The 26,102-nt window shown below is 40.7% G+C and overlaps 1 protein-coding gene across 2 annotated transcripts in view; it reads right to left on the bottom strand.

The window, feature by feature from the left end:
• Positions 1 to 26,102, bottom strand: part of JARID2 (jumonji and AT-rich interaction domain containing 2) — a 210,144-nt gene that overhangs the window by 104,157 nt on the left and 79,885 nt on the right. For both annotated transcript variants that reach the window (XM_021553230.3, XM_021553241.2), the window contains exon 2: positions 15,553 to 15,688. In XM_021553230.3, the coding sequence (XP_021408905.2) occupies positions 15,553 to 15,688 (136 nt within the window). The remainder of the gene's footprint in view (positions 1 to 15,552; positions 15,689 to 26,102) is intronic.

Genomic DNA, 26,102 nt, shown 5'->3' with positions numbered 1-26,102 from the left:
GAAATCTGCCACATATCTGTATTTTTCTCTTCTCAGGGGAAGGCATTTTTTTTCCCTATTTTTTTTTCCTTGTAGGGGCGGGCAAGTGAGTAGTATCATTTCCTCACTTTTTAAAATTAAAGGTCAGAGAAGTACACTCCATCCTCGGGATGAAGAACTGCTCTGCTGTTGCACTCAGTCCCCGGTAATCTGTTTGCAGGGTTATTGTCAGAGGAGAGGAGGCTTGTGACAGTAAAACATTGAGACCAACTGCAGCAAACTGAAAGCACAAGTGCAATAGGAAAGCCTGACAAAAATGAATAAATTGCTCTGCTATGGGTGTGCACGCCAGCGATGACATTTCACCTCTATTTGAGGACTGAGCCCTTGCCTAAGGTAGGGATTCCAGCCCACTCTGATGCATTGCTGGCAGCAGTCACAGAAGCTGGCAGACGTCTCTGTGATGCACGGCAGCAGCCCACCTGCTGGGAGCGTGCCATGGAAAAGTACGCTCCCGGAAATAAATCCGTAGTGGACGATACTTAGGAGAAATCTCTCCCCTCCCAGACCAGATCCAGCACTGCAGCGACTGGGGAGCAGGCGAGGGGATAAAGCAGGAGGATCCTGTGCTCAGCCGTCAGCTGAGCTCCGAGGATCTCACTGCAGGAATGGCGCACTGCAGGCCACAGGCATAGGTAACGCCAGCTTCAGCCACCTGACACACTGTACATGGAGAGCATTCCCATTTTAATTGCAGGGACAACAACTGATTCTTGCCAGCATTATCTCTGCAGATCTCTGAAGCATCAGTGCTGTAACAGCCTTTAAGGAAAGGCTCCTCACAAGCCAAGCAATTTCCATCTCTATTTGCAGCTCTTGAGACCAGCAGCTTAACCTTACTTTCACCTCCCTTTTGTGAGCTCTATAGGCAAACCACAGGGGGAAGAGATGAGAGCTGGGGTAGGGGGGCAGCCACTTGAAAACCTGATGCTGGAGAGAAGGCTTCTGAAATGTTAAGGAGACTTCCCGACAAACCAGCCCCCAGAGGAGTTAAATTCCACCACCACAAAACATTCTGCTGCTATTAAACAGCTTTTTTTGCTCATGTTTCAGGGCATCAGAAGAGGAAGTGAAACAGCATTAGCTGCTTCCTGACTTAATAGAAACCTTGGAACAACCATCAACACACACTTACATAGTCAAGACTATACTCTGAAGTGCATTTAATGATTTTATCTTTCCAAATAAGCAAATGAGATAAAGTACTATCTTGCAATTTTTAAAGAATACTGTTTCCTCCTCCATGAACCAAGAACTCATTACACAGAATGTTCATTTCATGCATTGGTGTAATTGAAGGCTAACACACATTAGCATATTTCTTGTTTTAAGTATAGCATCAGAGAAATGGGACTGAGGGGGTGGGAGGTACATGCAATGGAAGAGCATAGAAACATATGTTAAAGACGTAAATGAGCTTTCAAAATATACCCAAGAGGCTGTATGTATGCTGAAGTTTACCATTGTATCACTATAATAAAAAAAAAAAAATTCCTGATCTAGGGCCAGAAGTGCATTATTGATAGTCAAAACTCTGCCTAACTCTATTTCAATATGATGTGACAATATTGGAGGAGGAAAAAAGACAAATGGAATCTCTCTGTACATTCGCAGTACCCTTTGAATAAAAAGCTAGAGACATTAAACTGAAACAATTCAAAAACAGTCTTCCTGGAGTTAGAATATTCCCACCCTACAATGTTTTTCAAGCTTCAAGGACTATTAAATAGTGTTAATGTTAAGCAAGCATTTAGCACTTTATGTGTTCAGAGTGGTAACAGGCACACACACACATACAGACCAGCCTCCCCCAAAAACCAAGAAAAACCCCACTGAACAAAAGGCAGAAGATTTCTCCCTGTTCCCACCTGGGGTAATACTATAGCAACATTCATCCTGCAATTGGAGAAGACAGGACATAGCCCCATGTGGTGGGATGAAGCAGAGAGGATGGCATCGAGCACACTCTGAGTACTGGAAATACATTTTGAACAGGGAACAATGGACCAATCTAATGGAAAAACAGCACTGACAGCCTTTGCTTCTGTACATGCTCAGGACACCGGGATTAAAGCTAATTCCCATGAAAACTGTTTATTAGTAACACCAAACAGTTAGCTACACAGTAAGGGTGAGAACCAATGGGAACAAAGCCAGTATTTTAAACATACCATCCCCACAAAACAAAACAAACAAACAAACATAAAAACCATCCCATTTAATCCATTAAAAGAAAATGTATGACTAGATGAAAATGGAGAGTAGGATGCAAAAAGGAACGAAAGGCCAATTTATTTTTCTACTGCCATGTATAGTCAGGAAAGGCTTTGTCAGAAGCAAGATCTCTGTAAGTGGACCATAATATAATAGGTTGGACTTTCTACATTTAATTGCTTTCTGACACTAAAATCTGCCTCAGAGATACTATAGAAAATACTTTCAAGCCTTAAAAAAAAAAGTCATCGGGGACATGAAGGCCTCATTGTTTTGACCAAACTTTATATGTCAACACATACACACACATTTTAAAAAAAACCTTACCTCTCTTCTGAGACATTAAATCCACACAATGTTTCTTGGAGAGGGTAAAAAGAAAATGTAGGTCAAGATGTTGAGATAGGGATTGCTTCTGAAAGATGAAAGCATGAGAGGACTAAGCTTTCATTCCTTATGTTTCTTTGAGATTTCAAACAGAGTGTTATTTGATAATGGTGCCTTTCAGAAAATTGGAATTTAATATAGCTAATTATAAGTTAGAGAATTAATGTACAGTCAGTACTCCAACAGAGCTGGTATACCATGCTGATGCTTTTTACCAGCATGCCCCCAGTGCTTATTATAGATCTTTTCTCCAAATACTAAGGCCAATCTGTTCTCACATTAGGCTGGATGGCCCAGGAGTTGGGGTGGGGGAAATGAAAAAAGAAATCTCCATGGCTGTAACACTGAGCCTGCAGCAAGCAGCCTGGAGTTGCTGGCATGGCATGGCACAGGAACAGACCCTCACACTTCAAAGGGAGCCCAGAAAATAAAAGGATAAAGACAGAGTAAAAAACAAAAGTAGCTGTAGAGGCAAAGTTCACTGAGAAACAGCAAAACACTTTTTCCTCCTTCCAATTAAAAAGAAGGAAAAAAAGTTGTCAACAAATATGAAGACCTCAGATAAACAGAGAGAGAATACTCCTAATTGTCCGGTATTAACAGGGGAAGTATCTGAAAATTATTTGTCCTATGAGCAGTCATAAGCTAAAAATCCTGACCTACATTTCACAGAGAGCAAGGGGTATAAATAGGAATAACTCTCACAACAGGCACCGGCAGCAGACGCTGCTAGATTTGGGCCAGGAACAGTTTCTCTGCAATTCTGAAGGAAGCCATGCATCAGTGTTTCAGGGACCTACACAGGTTCTGGATGCTCTGTTTTTAGAGACAGCACAAATGTGTCTAGCAACATGGTGCTGCACATAGCTGGTTTGTAAGTACAGCAAAACTGCAACTTAAAATTAAGTTTAGACTTAAACATCCATCGTAATGTAGTGAATTTTGAGAGACAAAATGTGTATTGTGGGAAACCCTTGCAATCCATGAGGTTCCAGCAGCTTTCCCTTTGTTCTTCACTGTAGTTTCAGACTAAGAGAGCATATGAGTTCTCAGATGAGCTCTGTGTTTAGGTGTCAATCAGATGGACCATACCCCAGTTTTTCCTCAGAACAGTATCTACAGTCAGTTGAGCTGCAAGCTTTGGAGTGAGGGTAGCAGGGGCAGGAAAAAAGTGTGCATTTTTAAAACAGCAAATTAATTCTGCTGAAGTCATATTTTTATTTTGCATATCCTGGCGTGGTTTTAGAGCAAGACCTGTGTAAGCAGTACTACCTACCAAAAAATCTTCTGCACTTAAAAGGCCACATCAGGACAAAATCTGCCCCTTATAGAGGGCATCTCTCCGCTTCTCATCCTGCAAGAATTCCCCAAATCCTGCTGAAAATTGCCACTACTACCTGGTCCTAAACCTTGGGACTGAGAACTTCCTCCTTCGAGCTGCAGAACAGCATTCAACTTTAAAGCAAATAGACACACCAACCAAAAGCTCAGTGAGATCCCTCAAAGGTCAGGAGGGACATCAGCCACAAAAAAAACCCTGAAAAGTTGTTTTCCTAAAACCTTGGTATGATTTCTGAGCCCTTTCCCTGTCCTGGCAGAATCTCTCCTGGAAGAAGGAAAGCACAGACTGAAGAGCAGACTCTTTCTCACAAGAGAGAGAGAGTTTCTACGTTTCCCTGCAAATCTAGTTTTCACAAGACTATCCCCAGTGAGTCCAAAATTATTTGAAAGGGTTTAAATAGAAAATAACTGAGCAGTTAGAATTTTGATCCAGCCAGATGGCAATTCAGTACCATCTCGATATCTAGTTATGACAGAGAAAGCCTGCAAAACTTTCCCCACAAACCCCAATATTCAAGTTTGCAGGAAGTTTTTAAACCCATTTTTCTAATCAGTCAGCTATTTCAAAAAGGTCTGCTTTCCAGGCTGTTAATGGCAGAAGCCTAGATGAACATCAGAAAGAAAGGTGGTTTTCTGTGCTAAGCAATGCCTTAACTAATGGCCCATTTATTCTACTTTATGAGCAGAGTACTTGTATATAACCCTGTGTAATGCTGTGGATGTTAATCAACCTTCATGACTTTGCATGCCAGTTTTATTGGAGCACCTTCCATGCTGGCATAAAGGGGACTTTGTACCAAACAGTCTTCCTCTAGCCTAGCAGAGATCAGCATCAGTTTGCAGCTCAAAAACCTCTTTTTCACAAAGAACATTTACTCTTCAATTCTGGTCTCTTGTTAATGAGACTTTAAATATTCAAGGACAGCACCATACTGTTCCAAGGTAATCTATGAAAGAGAGCATTTAGATCTACAATTGCAAATGAGCTGTGTTTATCTACTTAGATAAGACAGCCTTGTTCATTTCAATTAGAGAAGGTCAGTTCCAGGCAAATGTAAACTGTCATTTGAAGTTCATCCCTGCAGGACAATGAGATGAGCTACTGCTTCTGGGACAGGTTTCCATCTAAATAAAACTTGACAACTAGTCCCTAACCACAGACCTCATTGTTGCACAAAAGGCCATCTTCAATTGATTTTGGGGAGGGGGAGAAGAGCAGCAAAAACCCATGCTTCAAGAAGATCTGGAATTCAAGCCACATTCCTGTACTTCTATCCCTTATTCATGACTTCCACCTGAATGTAATTGCTGCTGACCTCCCAAGATGCTAAGAGGCAGAACAACTACTCTAGAAAGCACCAGATTTTATTATCTTGGCAAAACAGACTTATTTGCTTACTGCCCCATCAAACAGATTGTCACATTAAAGAGAAAGGTTAGGTGTCTTCTCCTTGGAAGAGAAACAGCGTTTTTCTAGACTGACACAGAACCTGTGGTTTCTAGACCACTGGAACCAAGAGGAGGGAAATTTAAGTCCTGCATGCAGACTGCGTAACAGGAATATGCTTCTCCCCAGCCCCAGCCCACTCCTGCACCAAGCCTCAGGTTTGTAGCTCCATGGAATCTTGTAATTTCCTTCTGGCATATGGAGCCACAGACTGAGAGAGTGCCTGAGGCTTTGAAACAAGACCTCGACACCCCAGCAAGGGAACAGGGGTCAGGAAAAAATAAAAGGGGATGAAATTCCTCTTCAGCCACCTCCATCCGATACACCTGTATGTATATGTGGCAGTACAACCCAGATGCCTCTTCTCAATGAGAAAATACATAGATAGGAAAGGACACACTTCTATCATTGCACCCTCTTGATAACACTGTGACAGCATTTCCACCCTGAACAGAAAGAAATTTCCCACATTGTGAAGAACAGGGAAAATTGTACTCCTTCTGTGCCACTTTCATCACTTGCAAGCTTCTTTCTATCCATACACATACACAGGAGGTGTAACTTTAAAAAAATGGGGTGCTTGCAGGGCATCTTTAAAAACAGTTGGCCATGGAACACTCTCACCTTTCACAGCACCAGAGACGACAACCACTGTCTGAAGGAGATATTTTAGGGGAAACCTGCTTTTGAGACAATCTGGCTGGAAGAGAGCATGTCAAGATGCAATTTAGCTCTAAAATGTCTGTTTACATACATGCACACAAAGACTTAAGAAGAGGCAGAACTGAAATATTTTTGAGGTCAACCGCTACTAAAGCTGAGTGAGGGATGAAAGAAGGAGAAGAAAAATGCAATTAAATTCTGGTGCGGTCTTTAGGCATTACTTGGAATGGCTGGCTGAAGCTGCCAAACCTTTAGCAGGAAAAGTGGCTTATCTCCTGGCTTCCCTAATTGTACCAGAGGTCAGCTGATGAGGTTTCAGGAGTTTGCCAGCTCCATCCCTCTGTGGGATCTCTGGCAGATTGCTCCAGCTGGGCTCCTTCCAGCCCTTCCCTTTTTTCCATTTTAGCGTATAGCTTGAATAAAGAAAACAAGATGAAGGCTTTCAAAGATAACGCAGTCTTTCACAAACAGATGCAGAACAAAGCACAGGAAATTCTGAGCAAAGTAAAAAATGAATGTTGTCTATTCAGAGCTTATCTGGAATGAGTTAGCCTCTTAGTGGACAGATCTGAACATCACATGGTCCTGACTACGATTGCAAAGCTCACTAACAGTCTCAAAAAGGGAGAAAACAGGATGGATAAGGTTGGGAATTTCAGCACTCAGAGATGGAAATTCCTCCAGAGGTACCAGAAAAAACACTTATGAGTAAAGCTTGTCACTGTTACCCCTTCTTGCCCTATGCCCAAGGCTTCTGTATCTATACCTCTGACTCGATCAACAACGACCCCAGTATTAAATTCATTTAAACTGGGAAACAAAGGACATCAAAGGCATGTTATTGAAAATATGTATGCAACTAATTCTGAATACAACATCACCTTAACTGCTTGTAATAAATCTGTGCTATTTAGACACGCACATACACACAAAGATTTAGAAATGCAGGCATGTTTATTATTATGGAAAGCAATCTGCTATAACTTAACAGTATATGTACTAGGCTATATTTGTTTTTTGGAAGACATTCACCCACAAGCTCTGGAACGGATCTGCTATGTGATGAACCTCTCATCATCATCAGTTACTTAAAGAGAGCAGTTATTTCAGAATGGTTCCTCGCAGCTTTTAAAGCAAAAAGATCCAAATGAAACCAAACTGAAATGTGGAGGCATGCACACAGAGCACAGACCAATCTCCCAGGCTGTTATGAGCCGTGAAACAAATGCGACTAATTCCTGAAGAGTTTCATTGCTCTAAAAAAGGGACTGGTTTTCTTGCTTTTTACATTCAAAATTCTACATTCGGATGTGGATCAATGACACTTAAAATAATGTAACACCACTCTACTGGTGCTTTCAGTTTACTCCACATCACTACAAGGATCCCTAAACCCATTTTGATTGTTATCCCATATTCTTAACAAGTCAAGGCCTCTGAACACAGTAGGGCATTTGAGGTGAAAAGTATGGTACATTGGCAGCTGTGTCAGGCAACTTGCTGAATTGGCTACTGTGCCCATCAGCAATTACAGAATCTCTGCTTTTTCTTCCAAAACCACTTTACTGCCAGGGTTAACACAATAGGGCTTACAGCACACATGACACCTGCTCCAATTAAACACAGCCTAATGGCCTTAGAAATGTCCTGCTGGAGCAAATAGTTCTCAAACACTTTAAAACAGAAAGTCATTTCTAAAATGCCCCCACACCAATAAAAACTGCTGTGGAGGTTCTAGGACACAAGACAGCCTGAAAACGTATTCTCTCTAATACTCTGAAAGCACTCCACAAATGTAGTCTTGCACTAAAAGCTCAAAGCTGTAGTATAAAAATAATTAGCAAAGGCCTAATTCAAAGCCAAGCAGAGACAGTTTCAGAAAATATGAACCCCTAGGATTCACTACAGTAAACTGCATTACACAGTCTGTGTGTATGAGTGAAACTTTTCTCTGCACTTACTTGTAAAGCTCATTTTATTTCCCATTACATTCCTATTTTCTTAATAAAATTGAGTATGCTATTTTAATGACAGATTCAGTAGTATGTTTTACTCTCATTTCCCAAACAGGCAAACTAGAATTGAAAAAAGTAAAATTTTTGACAGAGCTGGCAATCCTGTAACATAAAACCACCCCCACTCTTTTGGTTGTAAATACCAGCCAAAAAGATGCCATGGTGCAAATTTAGGCTGGAGATTTTACAGCTGATAAAGAGAATGAAACAGTTTGTCTGTCCACACTCAAGGGTGCTTTCCAGGCTGCTGATACAGAAAACCCAAGGCAGCAACTATGCAGAATTACCCTGAGTCAAGGAAAACAAAATTTTCTCTGTTGATATTCAGGCCAAGTTTTTTCTCATGGAGAGTCAACGCAACAAATTTCACCACTGTGTAAGTGGTGAGTTTAGGTTCTTTTTTTTGGGTGGGCTTTCTTGGTGCATTTGTTTGTGGGGTTGTGGGGCTGCTGGAGATGGTTGATAGAATCATAAAATATCCTGAGTTAAAAGGGACCCATGAGGATCATCAAGTCCACCTCTCAGCCCTGCACAGCACCATCCCCCAAAAGTCACACCGTTCCTGGAAGCATTGTCCAAACACTTCTCAAACTCTGTCAGGCTTGGTCCTATGATCACTTCTTTGGGAGCCTGTTCCAGTGCCCAAGCACCCTCTGGGTAAAAAACCTTTTTCAAATATTCAGCCTAAACCTTCCCTGACGCATCTTCAGGCCATTGCATTGAATCCTGTCACTGGACTCCAGAGGAAAGAGATCAGTGTCTGACCCTGCTCTTCCCCTCATGAGGAAGTCGCATTCTGCCATGAGGTCACCCCTTCTCCAGGCTGAACAGACCAAGTGACCCCAGCTGCTCCTCACAAAGCTTCCCCTCAAGGCCCCTCACCACCTTCGTAGTTTCCTTTGGACTCTCTAACAACTTTATATATTTCTTATATTGTGGTATCCAAAGCTGCACACAGGACTTGACCTGAGGCTGCAGCAGTGCAGAGTGGGACAATCATGTCCCTAGACCAGCTGGCATTGGGTTGATTTTTGTTTTGCTTTTAAGAGAAACATAGACCTAACACCTACACTTGTGAAGAACTTGTCAATGAACTTTTAAGCTGAAACTTTTTTTACTCATATTCCTGGCAACGGTTGTCCCTTCTAGCATCTGAGGTTGTAGTTAGACGAGATGACTGTGCCAATCCTAAGGCTGTGGTTAGACAAGATGAATACACCAAGTCAAGCAGCTTGCTACTATCAGAAAGGATGAGGAGTCTGATATCCTCTTCCTCCAACTTTCAGTCAAGGTACTCCATTTCCACCAAATGAGCACATGGTGCTCACCTAACCTCTTAATGAACATGTGTAGCTCATTAAACTAGAAAAGAAATTACTTTTAAAAAATATTTATTTTCTGGGCTAGTTTTCTGCCACGTTAGTAATCTGGTCTGGCTGAACTGCATGAGCAGAAAAATGGTAGAGCCAGCAGAAGGTATGAGGTGAAAGGAGGGGGGGCCAGACTTGTCAGCTACTGCTTAACTCTTTGTCACCTTTCCTTAACTTATTTATTTTAGGCCTACAATAAGTCTGCTACAGATAATGCACACGCATCTGCAGATTCTTCATTGCCATTTTCATTTTCTATGACTTCTGATTAGCAATACGCAAGGAGACAAGATTATTTTTAGAATTTGTTTGCTTAGAAATGCACTTAGAAGCAACAGAAGCTCTTTTAGGACAGTCGTGAAATAAATTTTAACAAAATTAATTATACAATTTCTCTGTTTCACAGGTTAAAGAAATAACCATCCATGTTACATTTGAGAGGCAAAGGAATATGGGTGTCCTGTGAAAGAAAATTATCTATCAGTCTTGCTAAACACTGAAATTTTATTAAGATAGAAGCACAATTTCGATGGACATAATCAAATTCAGTTGACATTACTGAGGGCATAATTTGGCTTGCAAAATTTTTTATAAATAGTGATGATGGAAGAAGCAAAGAAGAACCTCTGTGTCAGCCAATGAACAAGCAAGTCCCTGGCAGACTCAAAATTAATTCTATTCTAGAAAACAAAGAAAGGAAAACAGATTTAGAAATTTTCAATGAAGCCCAACTCAAACATCCTTTTATTTATTTGTTAATCTTTAAATTCACTTGACAGCAAGCACCAAAGTGAAAGCAATGTTGAGTGCCATGACAAATTTGCTCAAATGCTTATTTTCTGAACCTTTTAGCTGAAAACATCTATATTTAATCACAGTTTAAAACTAGCCAAAAAAGCTGTTTACTCTGCATGTAAAGGGAAAATACTGCAAAGTTGAAAGAGGTATTTCTGTTTCTGTAAATGCATTTTTTAAATCCACTTACAGACAAGGGTCCTTGGCACAGTTACAATCTTCTATTAAGGTTAGGAGACAGACAGACATTACCCACTGTCAACAAATGCAATCTCACATCACTGATGGAGCGAAAAGCTCCCTAGACAAACGTTAGCATAAAACCTTCTTGCCGTACTTAATTGCAGCCTTCAGAAATAAGAGAGATAAAGTTATCGGTATATCTGAACCATCACAGTGAATGAAGAAGGCTGTTTTCTTGTTCAAAACTGAAGCAACCCAGCTAGGGAAGGAGACACACATCACTCTAAGCACACAGAGGCACAGCTGAAACAACAGCACTTACCTAAGGGCTGCTGTGTTTTCATCTACAGGAGTCAGAAGAGACGTGTCTAAGGGAAGACATGATTGCCCAGCTGGCAGCTGCTGCCATCCTCTCTTAGCTAGCTTTTGGCAGATAATACATGGCATTGAGCTGAAGCACTCGGCTCAGCAGTGTTCAGGCATTTCTACCACATCTGTTGCGATTTTCATGCCACGCCCAGAGTACCATCTACACAGCCAGGGAAAACAGGTTTCACCAACAAGCTGAAGTCAGGTGAAGACTGACCTCTCATGCCACCCTCTCACTGGGCACCTTCCTTTCAACATGTCTTACTAGGGAGCTCACATGGGCTCATGGGGGATAGAAACCGCCATGCAGTGAGGAGAAAACATTTGAAAATGCACACATCAATTACAAAAAGAGCTATTTTCAGACAGCACTGCTGGTTGTCCCAGCTGGCTTGAACAGCCAGTGCGGAAGCCAAGGGATGGGCAGATCCCAGGAATCAAGAGGTTGGTGCTGCCACTGGGTCTGGCACCACGGTCCCACCAGTAACTGTCTCAGAAACTGCTGCCTCTCAGTGTGGAGATGTATCATTGTGGAAAAAAACAACTCTCCAACAAAAGTCATGGGAACTTTCATGTGGGAATGGCTGAGGGCAGAAGCAGACCAGTACAAAGTGGTGCAGTCCCCATCCCTGGAGGCGATCAAGTACAAATGGATGTAGTACTTAACTGCTGTGGTCTAGCTGACAAGGTAGTGATCAGACAAAGGCTGGAAGTCTTTTCCAACCAAAATGATTCTGTGATGGGAGAAAGGGGCACCAGAGACTTTGTAAGCACATGGATAGAGGTGGTGGTCCAACCACCACCTCCATCCATGTGTCTACATGATTCCCACTCTACTTAAAGAACATACATAAAATAAGTAAGTTCCTTCAACAATCTTAATGTAAAGTGAAATCTCTCAGAATAGCAAAATTACATTTTTTTACTAATCTCTTAATTTACTTAATGAACAAGACTTCAACTTCTACCCTGAACCAAAGTGTTCCCTCACATACATTTGATTTCCCAAACAGATTATACGTGCTGTCAGCTTAACCTAGATGACATGTTTGGAAACTGCCATGACACCTTTCTAGGACAAAGTATAGCTGGTGAAAACAAACTATCTGCTTGAATAATTATAACGTCTGGTTTGTCATCTCTGTACATTAACTAACCATCTTAACAAATAAGGAAACTTTGTCGCTTTTTCCATTCAAGAAATGCATTTCTGCATCAGAGATTTCTTTACTGCAAGTCCTGAAAAACAGCACTTTAAGTCTTAGGTAATAAAAGTTTGCTTTATGATATAGTCTTTTGAGGGTACTGCTTTTACTCTCATCAACAGAATGCAAGCCATTATTACATCTTCCGTTGCCTTTTTTATACCCCTATCTCACATTTTAAGCTGCACAAGAAGAAAACAATTTCCCAAAGGATTTAGTTCTCCTTTTAGATGAGGATCTTTGAAAACTGGTATCACTACTATGAACACCAATCCCTATTCTTAAAATCCTAACGCAAATGACAACCAGCAGTAATCAAAATCACTAAAGAAATCCCACTGGGTTTTTCCAGCGCATGACCTTGTTTCCATAATCAGAGTTCCAGTATCCCTTTTAGGGCTGCAGAGAGTTTCTTGACAACCAGCACAAGCACCTCCTTCAAATTTTATATTCCCAAGGGCTGAAGAGGAACATGTAGGAAACAAAGGCATACTGTATGGTGTTCATCTATACTCTGGAAATATTCAGAGTCAACATGAACACACATGGAATGTATCCACTGATACAACAACCAAAATATACCCACTTGCCTTTCCCTTTAATCAGAACCATTTAAGTAATGGAGTTTCAGATACAAATTATGTCGGGTTATTTTCAGGATAACAAGTAGATTTAATACTGAGACAGAGACAGCTATGGTATTATCATACATAAAATTGCCAGAAGCAATTTCAATTCTTATTTATTTTAAATTTAATTTTTATTATTCAGAGGCACAGAAGTTAATTGTCTCTGCGCCACCACCAGCACATCAGAGTTTGCAGAAACTTTAATACAGAAAAGATTGCTGTTAATAGGTTCATCTTCCACATTTAAAATTAATTTGCTTTTCACACTATCAAAGAGGCACCATTATTCCAGCTACCAAATCATTAATGATAGTACTGAACTCACCAGATGAAATACAATTGACCATCATTTTCATAGAAGTTTAGCTGCAGCTTCACAAACACTGGCAAAGGAGCTTTTGTAGCATGTTGATCAAACTTCAGCTGCTCCAAATGCATAAAAATTTCCTAAAGACACAGGTTGCAAGGAACTGGTGCACCTTTTACCTTCCTCTATTGCTACAAATAAATACTTTCTACTAGAACAGATTGCAAGTATATGAATGAGTAAATGTAAGGAATGGCAGTTATAAAACTAGACCAGAGAAAGCCTCTCTGCACTACAGATGGTGGCACGAAGATGAAATCCTACCCAGCTGTTTGCAGTCCCCTCAGCTACTAGAAGCACACAAGACCAATCCATATTCCTGCACAGAGCAGGGAGTTCAGAGAGCCTGAACCTTTCCTTTCCACTTTTGAAAATGGTTACATTGGCCAGGCACTGAAAGGTGACCTATTTGATTTTTAACAGTCATATAAATAAACAAATTTAAAAATGGGTCGCTCACATAAAACTGTATTTAACCACATGCTACCCTTTGGAGCAACACGCAAAAAACAATGGATGTGGCCTGAAAGTCGAACAAAGGACACATACAAGAAAACATTTTTTCTTCCCAATAGTATGAAATTTCAGAACTAAGACTCATCCTTAAAATACTACACATTTCCCTGAATTCAAAACAGCTCAGTAATTTCTCAGGATGACCTGCCTTTTTCCCAGTCCATAGAGACACAGGGATTTGAATTTTTTACTTTTTTTTTTTTAATGTAATGAACAAATTGCATTTTCAAATAGATTTTCTTGATGTCACTGCACAATATCAATCCTCCTTCCTTTTGCTCACTTTTCTCTGCATAATGAAACATTCTTCTAAATATCAATGTTAAAAAAATTACTTTTGGACAGAGATGTTGAAACAGAACAATGCCAAGACAGGACTTTTAAAAAATCATTTAGCAAACAGAAAGAGCAACATGGAATAACATTCTGGCTCAAATACAAAACCCTAACCCTCAAATAACTGGTCATCTATTCCTGTGAAGGAGCAAAGCTCTGAAGATGTGAGCTCTGCTGCTGCCAGGGGAAGCCAGTGGCATACTCCATGTCTGGTACCTGCATGGACACATCATTCCCAGCTAACTCACTTTTTATCTAAGCTGCCTTTGGAGAAACTAGACACCATGAAAACCTCAGTCATCCCGTAACCTGGCACATCATCAAAGCCTCCTAACACACAATTACTGTGCTTCATGCTTTTGGACTTTTTTTCCTTTGACTAAACAAACTCCCACAATGGAATAAGAAAGTTTCCAAGAGAAATTGTGTTTGACAGAAGATCAATGATGCAGAGGTGTTGGAAGGAAAAAAGCCATTGCTGTTTTGTGTACACCTCCAAGCTTATAAATGGCTTGCTCTTAAACCTAGATGCCCCTTCCCATCAGATCAGCGTTTGATATTATTACTGAACTGGGAAGTCTGAGGTCTTCTTTAATCACATTAAGGAGTTTGCAATTTCTTACGCAATACAGTGACTTTGTCATGCTGCCTGTAGTTATCCAGTTAGCCAGTCCCCTACCTTTTTGCCTTGTTGGCAGTAACACTCAGTGGAATCTGACTCCCCATGTCAACAACACAAGCTACATATAAATATGAATAACCTACCAAGCAAGCACCCAGCTGCTGTTTTAATGCATTAGCACATGTATAGTTATGCACATGCCTAAAAGGAACTGCCATAAACCTCCATAAAGAAACAAATAAGCTCTTGTGAGTAAAAACTGTAAGCCTGCCCAGAAATCTGAATCCTGCTAGTCATCACTTTCAAGGCTCAAGCTAGCATGACAAAGCCTTTTCAAGTAAGGGTCTAAGTGAATCTGAAAGAGACACACTTTATATTCACCTCTCAGGATACCACAGATTTTTAAAGCAAGCTTTAAGGGAAGGGGAAGCAACAGATAATAACTGACTAGAGCATTAAAGAAATAAAATTCAAGTCCTTTCAAGCTCCTGTCATATAAATTTATCTGGATCTCCTTTTCATACCTTTAAACAACTGCTCTGTGAGCTACTAAACTAGGGGAGTCCAATGTCACAGAGCTTGTGTACTCTTAGCCCTTTAACTCTGTATGTAGATCCTGTGCCACTTCACCTGTGGACTTGGATCACTCCAGAGATAGATGCTAGCAAGCCAGTTTCTTACATCTAAGTGACAGTACGTAAATTCTGTCCAAGTGTACATCCCCAAGGCAACTGAAGCCAATCACCTCTAAATGGTTACCTGACATAGTCAGTACATCAGGAAGCAGACTGACTAGAAGGGCTCCTTTTCTCTGGATTGGTAGCCTGTCGCAGTCCTCCAACCTCCCCTTCCCCCTGATCCCCATCTAAATCAGTTAGCCAAAAAACAAAACATACAGATTCTTCTACTCGGACATTTCAAGCATTCCAGAAAGAAGTTCCTCCGTGCAGATCAAAAGGGCACAGTGTATGCCAGATGGTACAATGGTCTGCCTCCCTGGTACAACATGGAAGAAGGACTGACTCCTTCCAGCAGTACCACAGAGGTGTCTCACCGTTCACTGCCTTGAGGCTCCCACTAATGCCATCGCTGTGCTGCCGCTTCTGTGCATTCTTGAACTCCTTCAGTGATAAATAAAGGACCTTCCGCACCACCCTCTCCTCTGACCAGGGAATCCCATCACTGTCATCCTAAAGGAGATGGAAAAAGAAAGGAGACGTTAGTTGCATGCACCTGAAACAAAATAAAAATCCAAACAAAAGCAAATAAAACCTCAAAGCCTAAGGCTATACAGATTATTTTTAATTCAGTGAAAGAGAAAAAAAAATAAGAAAATCTGAAAATACTCTGTAAGAAAATGCAACCTGATCAGCTCTAACAGAGACCAGAAATGTAAGTAATATCAAGTCAGAGCATTAGTCCCTCTAATCTTTTATTCAGCAAACAGCAGTAGACATGTACCAGGTGTTAGGTAGGAGGTAAAACTTAATTGTTAAAGTCCTTATCATGAATCCCTCACGGAGAAATTTATCACAGCCAGGAAGTGTTCTCCCAGGTAATTAAGAGGAGGGGAAAAAGCCCCAACAAAACACTAAAATGGGTGATGCAGAAATTGAAGAGGCAAGTTTGGTGAACCAACTTCTCTTGTTGCCATTGTGGCCTTAGTTGGCGTCTCTTGGCTCAGGTTATTTTTCTTTCCAGTTTAGTGTTTTGCATTAACTAGAGTGTTATAATGATGTTCTATATTGACAACAGTGAAGTTATTCTGAATTTATCTCAGCATAAAGCCAAGTGGAATTTGGCTCATGGGGCATATGTTTTCTACTTTATTTTTAGGAGACAAATGCTAGTTTATCAAAAGGAATACTAGTCTATGTCAAATTTAGTACTCACTTTAGTTAAAATATTAACTCCCTGGAAAAGCATTTCCCTAAAGCCTTTAGCATTCAAATTAATTAAGTCAGCAAATTGATAAAAAGACATAAGTGACATAGGTAAGTCATCATATTTTCATAAGCCCCGTAATTGTCTTGGGGTCTTTGGAAATCACTATTAGAGCATTCTTGCCCTTCAATTCCTCAGGGGCTACATCATTGCCAAAGCAAAAGATTATCATTTCTAGGCAGACCTTAAGCAGTAAGTGTACAACAGCGTACTGTTACTGTCACCTCACACTGAAAACTCCACAAGCCCCATCAGCAATCCCCACCAGGAGGCAGGAGAGCTTAAGACCATCCATGTGCCAAAGAAAAGACTGACTCTGCCAACTCCCAAAAAAATAAGCATAGTTTAGGGTGACCAGCAATAGCTTTTTCTTTGCTCTTCTAGTGACATATTGGCATTCAGCTGCTGAATTGTGATCAAAAACATTTCCACCCCTCACACTCCCCCCAAAAAAATTCTAGGACAAATTACTTGGCAGGGGTTAAAAAACAAAACAAAACAAAACAAAAAAAACCCCAACAACAAAAAAAGCAACACAATGAGTGCAGTGAAAGCAGCCAGCATTTTGGCAGCAGGATGTGCATTTCGCACGAGGGACAAGCTACTACACTTTGAAGAAGGCTGAGCTATGCCCAGAGAGTTTTAGAGTACAGGCAGCTCTGGGCCAAGAAATCAAACTTTGTAACCCAACACCCACAGCAACCAAAAAAAGACAAAAAAAATCTCTCAGCAAGCATTTTAAAAGGAGTAGTACATCCAGTTATTTTGTCAACAAAGGTTTACACAAACAACTCTGGCTTACCATTTTGCTGCCAACACAGTTTCAGCCCTAACCAGAAGCAACACTAAACAGAGAGGGCTGCAGCCCAATTTTAACAAAGCTTGACCAAGGATGCCCTCATTTATATTCCCTCCACGAAAGGCCCAATGCGACATCATGCTCACAGAACTACTTAAATCCTTAAGAGAGTCAGGCTCAGTTAGAAAACAGTCATAAGCACCTCCAACCGTGTCCATGGTATGGACATAGGCCTGTGGACACTACTCACTCCCTTCACTGGCATTAATAATGGAAGCTGCACAAAACCACCCATTGGTTCCTGATCTCACTGGCTCTTTTACCCTGGTAAAAATCCAATAAAACTAAAAAACACCAAAAACCCCACCAACTAAAGAAATTAAATCCATTCTGTCACAACGTCTCCCTGCAAGGAGCACATGGCATAATTTGTTGCTTCAACAGAGACAGGGTGAAACCTGCTGATAGGACTGGTCTTTAAATCAGCATCTACTGAGCACAGAACCTGTGCCTGGGCACCAGCTGGCTACAGTCCCTCCTGTGGAAGGGAAGGAGGCCACCACAGTCCCTCCTGTGGAAGGGAAGGCACTCACCACTGCACACCAGTCTGGTCTAGGCCACCCTCCTTTGAAGTCATCTCCCAGACAATGTGTTGGATCTCCCAGGCAATATGTCGGAGGCAAAGGAGGCAAAGGATGTCGCACAACCTGATACCAAATTTTCTGGCAGCCAATGTGTCTCCCTGGTACCAGCAACATGCAGAACATGGTCCCACCAGCCTGGGGGCTGCCTGAGCATTAGTGCCACCAGCCAAGAGATGGGGCCCAGATGGTGGGAACTAAGACCTCTGCATTCCCTGAAGAAACTTCACAAAATTCCTGGAGCTGTAAAACTCCAGATGAACCATACTGGCTTCATCTGCCCCGTGAGACAGTAGTGCTGCCTCTAGAAATGCACATGGAGACTCTCTCCCCACCAGAGCCCCCACCAGCCCAGTCTGTCAAGTGGCACCCACTGACCTCCGTTCACTGCTCTGCAGTGGGCTTCCCCTGCACACACCACCCAGCTTGCAGAAGAGTCCTCAAGCTCTCCAACACCGTGTGCTATCCAAGGTCAACAAAATAAGGGGCTACGCTGCTGCCAACACCTGTATTCACATGGTTCTGTATTGCAAAAGCAATAAAAAGGTTTCACAATCACCAAGCGCATCTTCCCTGGAGCCTATGGCACAAAAGCAGCCGAATGCTGGAGAGCAGCTGACTCAGAGCACAGCTGAGCCACAGCTCCAGCTCCTGATACATTTAACCATAATTACATGGTTCAGATCACCTCTGCTTCATCACCCCAGTGGAGGGAGAGTTGTTGTGTGTTCGTGTGCCTGCTCTGCACTCACACCACCACCAACTGCAAGAGTTATCTCACTTTAGCAAAACATACACACACCCAAAACTGTTTAGAAATATGGTCAAGTGAAAGCCTTGAGGAATTTAATCTATGTAACTTCTCAACACCACCCCGCCACCCCCACCTCAAGCTCAAAAGGACTGACTCAATTGCTGCCTTTAAATATTTCCACAGGGAGTAGAGATTTGTTAATAGATGGTTCTCAAGGCTGGCAGAGATGGCTATAACACAGTCCAACAGCTGGAACTCAATTCAGAAAAATGTAAGACAGAATTAAAGAACAATTTCTGCAACTGTGCAAGTAATTAGCCATTGAAACGACTTATGGGGAACTAATGGATTGTCCATTATTGACTCAGACCAAAAAAAGGACCGAATAACATCATAAACTGTGGGTTCATCACCACAAGCCCACAACCTTCACTGTGCAGGTTAGCTGAGATGATTTCTGCCTCCCAGTATGACAATAAGATTATCCTATAAACTCAGAATAAAACTAACAGACGCAAACAGCCAGGGAACCCTGGGGCAGAATTAAGAAACACAACCGTATAATTTCCTTTAAATTAAAGTTAAAAAAAAAAATCATGCCACCTTCTTGGTTATACCATTCCAGGGAACCATACACTGTACTTATATGTCTGAACTTCAGCGACCATAATACATGTTTAATCAATATATAGTAATTATATATATATATATATATATATATATATATATATATATACACACACACACGCACATCAATACATAATGCGTATATATTTGCAAAGAAATCAAAATGCACACCACCTGTACCTTTCACCATTCACCTACACCTTAGGTGCTTGTTCCCTGCCAGTCCAGCTGCCTGGTGTGCACATGTGGCCTGCACACAGCCTTCCTATTTCCAAAATTATACTTAAAGATTAATTTTTAAACAGCAAAAGCAAGAGGCAGGCTTAACACCACCTCCTGGGCAGGTGAAATGTCATCCTGAAATCATGAGCACGGCTGAGCTCCTTGGGCAGTGACAGCAGCAGCAGCACAACTCAAACTTCTCCCTTCATTCATTGCAGATACAGCATTCTTCAGCCTGGCCCAGCCTTGCCTTAAGCAAACAGGAGTCACAGTTCACAGGGTAAAACAAAGCTGGAGCAAGGGAGAATGCATGCAGCACTCCATGTTATTTGCTTTAATTTTTATGTAAATACTTTTACAGCAGTGATGTTTTTATTTAAAAAGTCAGGACTTTGTAAGGTACAAAGATACTTATAAGCATGTGTGTTATGACTCAGTGAGGCTGGCATGCTTCCAGCTCTCTCTTTGGGTCTTTCCCAAGCATCTCCTGACCTCATTCTTCATGCCAGGTTGCAAAAAAGCAAAACAACAAAAACACAAGCTCCTTCTTTTTTCTTTTTCCAGCACTGCATTCAACACTTGGTTAAAATCACTGTGGCACCCAATGCCCTAAATGAATATGCTTTCATGGTTCAACAGGCCCCAGAGAGCCTTTCCTGCAGATGTAAGAAGGTCATTTTGAAGCAATGGGAAAAATAAACCACGAGTTTCTACCCTTTCCTCAAGGATATTTTTGAAGGAGAACTATTTCAAAGGGTGGTTTTTACTGCATTTATAGCAACATTAAAAAAATATGTCTTTTGCATGAAAAACAGACAACACATTTTCATAGATCATACAAATCACCTTTCAGCTAAAGGACCGAGATGGAAATGTTTGTTTACTAGATTAAGACTTGCAACAGATTTTTTCCTTTTGGCTGTATATTATCAATGGAAAACAATTATACCTGTTTTTCTCTAAAAGTCAGACCAAGGAGGAATTGGTGGAAAACTCAGATTCACCTTCAGAGGCTAAGAGCGATCATTCCGTGCAGTCTTGAGACAGTTACTGCTGCTAAGCGTGATTAGCACTTATTAGCAATTACCATACTCATTTACAAAGCCTAATTTCTCGGTATGTGTATGGCACAGAACGAACCTCATGAGGATGTGCCAAGTCTTACTGCTGTATGAACACACATACTTCCCCTGCTGCTGTGCTAGCAGAGGTCTCCACGGTATCACAAAATTCCATCAGTCTCCTCAGCACCCCAAACACATCACAGAGGGAAACCCCACTGCTGGCCCATCAGTGTAACCTCCCTCGCTGATAACCTGCAGGACCCAGGGGGCTGTTCCACCACCAGACAGCGGAAGCTCTTCTTGGCACAAACTCCTAGCAAAAGTTTGAACTTCCAGGGTAACAATTTGAAACCAGACTGTAATATATTCAACTGAAGATCCATAAATAAAGATATCTGGCTCCTTCTGGCAGTAATCACACTGCTTGGACTTCTTACAGCCAAGCAGAGCATGGTGCAAACTAGTTATACTCATATATATCCACAGTAATATCCTTGTAGTCTTTTGCTTACTATCAAGGTCCCTCCACTCCCTTCTCTCAGAATAAAGTTCACACTTATTTAATATTTAACCTTTTAATCAAGTTTAACTATCCAGAGAGGATGTAGCAGTTTCTCATTTAAAACAAACTGCTTATATTCAGTGAGAAAAAATAAAACCTCATGAATGGCTTAAGTTGATGAAGATTGATACAGCTTGGAGACTTTATAGTGGAGTGACTCATGCCTTCTGGAAAATGTAATCTGTTCTGTCTAGTTTAGGAAAATAGGTCATGTTTTAAAAATGTGCTAACTAACATGAAGAAAGGGGAAATTTCCTTTATTAATGACTCTGTTTTAGCATTTAAGTTTATCTGGTAATTATAGCTACTTTTTCCACTGGTACTTCCAGAAAACTTCCCCAAAGAACTCACATTATATTACAGCTCTTGACTTGAAGGACCAATGTTATCATGGCAAAGAAAAAGTGGAAGAAAACAAAAATCTCTCTCCTTCCTGCCTTAGCACTTCTACAGCTTTCAATCTCCTATTGGTCTACACTCTTTCACTGCCTTCTGCTGCACCAGGGACTTCATTTCCTCCTTTCAGATGAATTCTGAAGAGCAGCATGAGAGAGAAACACTCTGTTTTTTGGGTCACTAAAGGCCTTGGGCACTTTTAAGCCCAGTTAGCTTCAACTTGCTCATGCAAAAATACATTATGGTAGAAGATTACAGTCAAAATCTCAAATACAAGTCATTCCCAGAACTGAGGCATAAAATATAGTTCCTAAATTTATCTTAGGCCTAATAATGAAACAATTAAGAGCAGTTGGTTTATATGTTAGTTGTTTCTTTTACATAAACTTAAGAGGCCTTGATGATGTTTCTGCACCTCTAGAAAACTATTACTCAGTATGAAACTAGTGAAAGCTTACAAGCTGTCAACTGTTTCCCATATTGGTCTGCCAAGATAAACACAAAAAAAAAAGTATTAGAAGGAAAAACAAATCCAGAGTAAAGACAGGTCTAAAGTTTCTTAATTTATCGACCTAAAGTACAACTTCAACTCGAACCATCTCACTGATAGCACTGACTCCACAGCTATGACTTTCTTAGGCCACAACAGGAATCTAAACAATAATTTTGCACCCAAAGCATCTGAGCTTTGGGACCTGACATGAACCAAGAGTGGTAGTGTGATGGTGGAAAGAGGTATGGAAGTGAATTATTCAGACTGAAAGAGTGGTTTTGATAACCAGCTAAATTCATCATATTGGATGCACCTGCTCCAAACCCAATGCCAGCATTAGCCCTTAAGTGCCTATTTGACTAGTTTGATCAGAAGAGTGAAAAGCTCATCCCAATACAAGCAAAATTATGATCCAGATCAGGTCACTTATTCCTAACCACATGACCAAATGGTGACTACTTCTAGGGCAGAGAAAAAAGTGATTGTCCCTTTGCACAGCAACTCACACTTGGAGGGATGCAATCCCATCATGACACTGAAACATGACAACCATGAGAAGGGAGGGAATCACAGACTTTCAGGAATCACAGGTATTCAGGAAATGAAAGCAACCTTGTTGAAACAGAACTACTGTGAGCCCCAAATATCCCAATGTGTTCTGATGAACCTTACCCACTTTTTTAGGAATGGATTATATACTTTAGAGAAATGAAAGAGAAATATAAAGGGGTCACAGGGCATCTGTTACAAGGGCAGGGCCTGCAATGATTCAGGTAGGTCACACCCTGACATGGTACAATTTTCCGTCTGACCATCATTTGTAGACAATTTATGCCTGAGCAAAAGCTCAGACTGATGAATAAGTTCTTACTTACTGGTTTCTCCAAATGAAGGGAACACCTCCTTAAACATACGTTGAATGATCTTTGAAAAGGTATGCTGTATACAAATACATCCCTCCCAGGCAGAAACCAAAAATAATTTAAGCATCATTTCCTGTGTTGGTGAACTGGTCTAAATTTTTCTTAAAAGAAAAACAAACAAACAAACAAACCTGATGTGTTATGTTTACGTTACACATCTTCACTTCTCTGAAACACCATGAAATAATGTATATTTATCTTTGATGACATGGTACAAAAAAAAAAAAAGAAGAAAAAAAAAGAAAAAATGAAAATACAGCTGAAATTGGATTAGAAACTTCTGCTGAAAAACAATTTATTGCATAACACAACTCTGACAGCCTGGGTTTCTGGCCACCAACTGAGGCTTTATAAAAATTTGCTGGGCAGCTGCCAAATCAGCTCTTTGAGTCTTGGCATGTCTGACATCTGAGACAGTAGTCACGGCAGCCACATGTCCCGTGCCATCCACAGGCCTGCACTTTTATGGTTAAATGGTACTGTCAAAGAACAGAGAAATATGAGCCATTAAACACACAAAGGTAAAAAAAATCTCTTGCAGCTGCAGATCTGACAACTCTGATCATGCTGCAGAGGACCAAGAGCCACAACAGGACTTCTTCTTTTTCATGAGCTGGTATTAATTTGAACATAAAAGTAGCTTAAGAAGAGGGAGAAAAGAGAAGCAAGAAAGGTAGCAAGCTCCAAAAATGTCTATACACCTAGCTGAAAATCACTGCCATTTATAAATTTCACATTCCAAATATTTTTACTCTGTTTCCAGTCCTAATTAAAACTCTCCACCAAGTACACTTCAGATAGACACATAAAACCATGTATGCAAAGAGTATTCAGCAGCTCAAGATAATTAAATTCAAATATATTCTTTCTAATTAATTTCGTTTTGATTCAGTTCGTATTTTTATAAAGGTGTTCAAACTCTAGAATGCAGTCATATGAACACAGTCCAATAAAAAGCATTTTCTGCAGTTTAAATGTCTGCTAATAAGACCTACAGATATCTATGACTAATCCAATCCTGCTGCATATTTCTAATTATATTAAGACTTTTTTCCACCCTCAACTAGAAAGCCTGATCCTCAACTTGAAAAATACTAATCACTCTTGCATGCCAAAATAGTGTATAGGTAGTAGGGAAGAGAGAAAGATAAAACATGTGTGTTATAAATTTGTCTTCAGTATTTAGATGGGAATTTAAAGATATCCAATTTTTTGGTGTCTCACAGTGTTTGAAAGGTTGGTCAGTGGTATCAATATTTTAGAGAAGCTGAAGAACTGTTGATGTGTTTAGCATCTATCCTCACACATACAACAGGAAGTCAATGTTTACAACATTTCTCTCGTAGGACTGTGTTACCTGGATGCTGAAGCCTTGCCTATGACACAGGAAAAGATCTGCTCATCTATCTGCTTTCTAGGACTATAGGGGTGTGTGTGTGTGTGTGTGTGTGTGTGTGTGTGTGTGTGTATGTGTGTGTGTACAAATATCTGTAAGCAAAAATGTGCATCTGCAAACACATTACTCAGACTGCTCCTTCAGTGAAATAAGTACACCTATAAAGCCTATATAGTTTAGACACATTGTTTAATAGATCTGTGCCCACCAGGAACCAAATACCTTCTAGCCTTGAGGTTGCGAGTGGAAGAAGACACCGTGAAAATCTGGGAAGGATACCATATCTCTGCTGGATGACTATACTCACCCCCTTTTAAACATTTCCGGTTTAAAAGAACCAAAGAGGAAATTTTGGCTCATCTGACTCACTTTGATGGCACCGTAGCAGCTCCTGCCTACATGACTAGCTCCACCACGGAAGCCCTGCAAGAAGACCATGACTAGCAGTGAAGAGCATGGTACTGCCAAAGCTGGGCTGTGGCAAATTCGACCTACAAAGTAACTTGCACTGTGATGGACCTGCAAGTTTGCATAAATGTGACCCAAAGCAGGTCTGGGTGGTGCAATGAGTCCCTTGTCTTAGCTTGGAAATGCTTAACTTGATTTCTTCCCCTTTCACATCAGTCTACAGGATGTCTGTACTTCAGGCAATCATCAGGTTTAAAAATAAATTTAAAGGGGAAAAAAAAAACTGGTCAATCTTTTAACCCAGGGAGGGATAATGACAGTCAAATATGCTGAACCTATGGCTGGGAAGCTTCAGGATACTGCTGCCTGAATCAAATTTACTGACCCTGATGGGGAACCAAATCAGCTGAACTGACACAGGCTCCTGGGACAAACTGATATTGTACTAGAAGTGCGACATGTTGATTTTACTTGATGTACTACCCAAAAAGGGAGACTTCTATTAGAATAATTTTGTCCTTGTTTATGTTTACAACTGGAAGAATATCCTTTAAAGCTAGGAGGGAAGTATCCATTGAAACTGGGAGATGTAAAATTAAACCTATATATTTGCTTCTAAGCTAATTAAAGGGCACATATGAGGAGACTCTAAAGCTACTCTACATGTATGTTCAGGTCAGTGTAGTTATATCAGTATATTTTCTGCACAAAGATAAGCTGTATAAGCAGAGGCCATCTACACTCCAAGCTCACTCTTCAGTATTAAATACATCTAGGTTCCAAAATATTACCCAGCAAACAAGTCACGGATTTCAGACTGAGCAACACCAAAGTGCTGCTTTGCCACTCGCAAGCTCCATGAGACCTGTTGGAGTTGGCATTCAATCCCCTCATCCTTCCTCCACTCCCTGATCAATGGCAACAGTCAAACTTTACTGGAGATATTAGAAGTACATCAAAGACAACCATTAAGCTTTTAAGTGCACTAATTGACATTTTAGCACTTACAAATCCATCTATGTGTTCTATCATTCAATTTAAAAGACTTGATACCCTGCCTGGTAAGAGTTCCTTGTGTTTTTAGAGGGTAGAGAGGGATTTTCAAAGCTATTTTTTCCCCTCAGACAGGATTTTTGAGAATTCAAATTACAAATATAATACACTTCAAAAAGTAACACATTTCACAAATTTAAGAGCTCTTCCATAAAAGCTGTAAATGGCATCACAGCTATAACTCACAGGCTTCTAAACTCCAATGATTTTTTCAGCTGTTGCAGCACGTTGAAGCCAAATCATTGTTACCTTCGCACCACCACAACTGAAAACCCCAACTATGATATTACTAACTGCATGGTGCTACATGAAAAAGAAGATG

This window comes from Lonchura striata, chromosome 1 (genome assembly GCF_046129695.1).
Source record: "Lonchura striata isolate bLonStr1 chromosome 1, bLonStr1.mat, whole genome shotgun sequence".
In the NCBI taxonomy this organism is placed as follows: Eukaryota; Metazoa; Chordata; class Aves; order Passeriformes; family Estrildidae; genus Lonchura; species Lonchura striata.
Note: the sequence above shows the minus strand (reverse complement) of the source record. Positions and strands in the feature narration are given on the sequence as shown.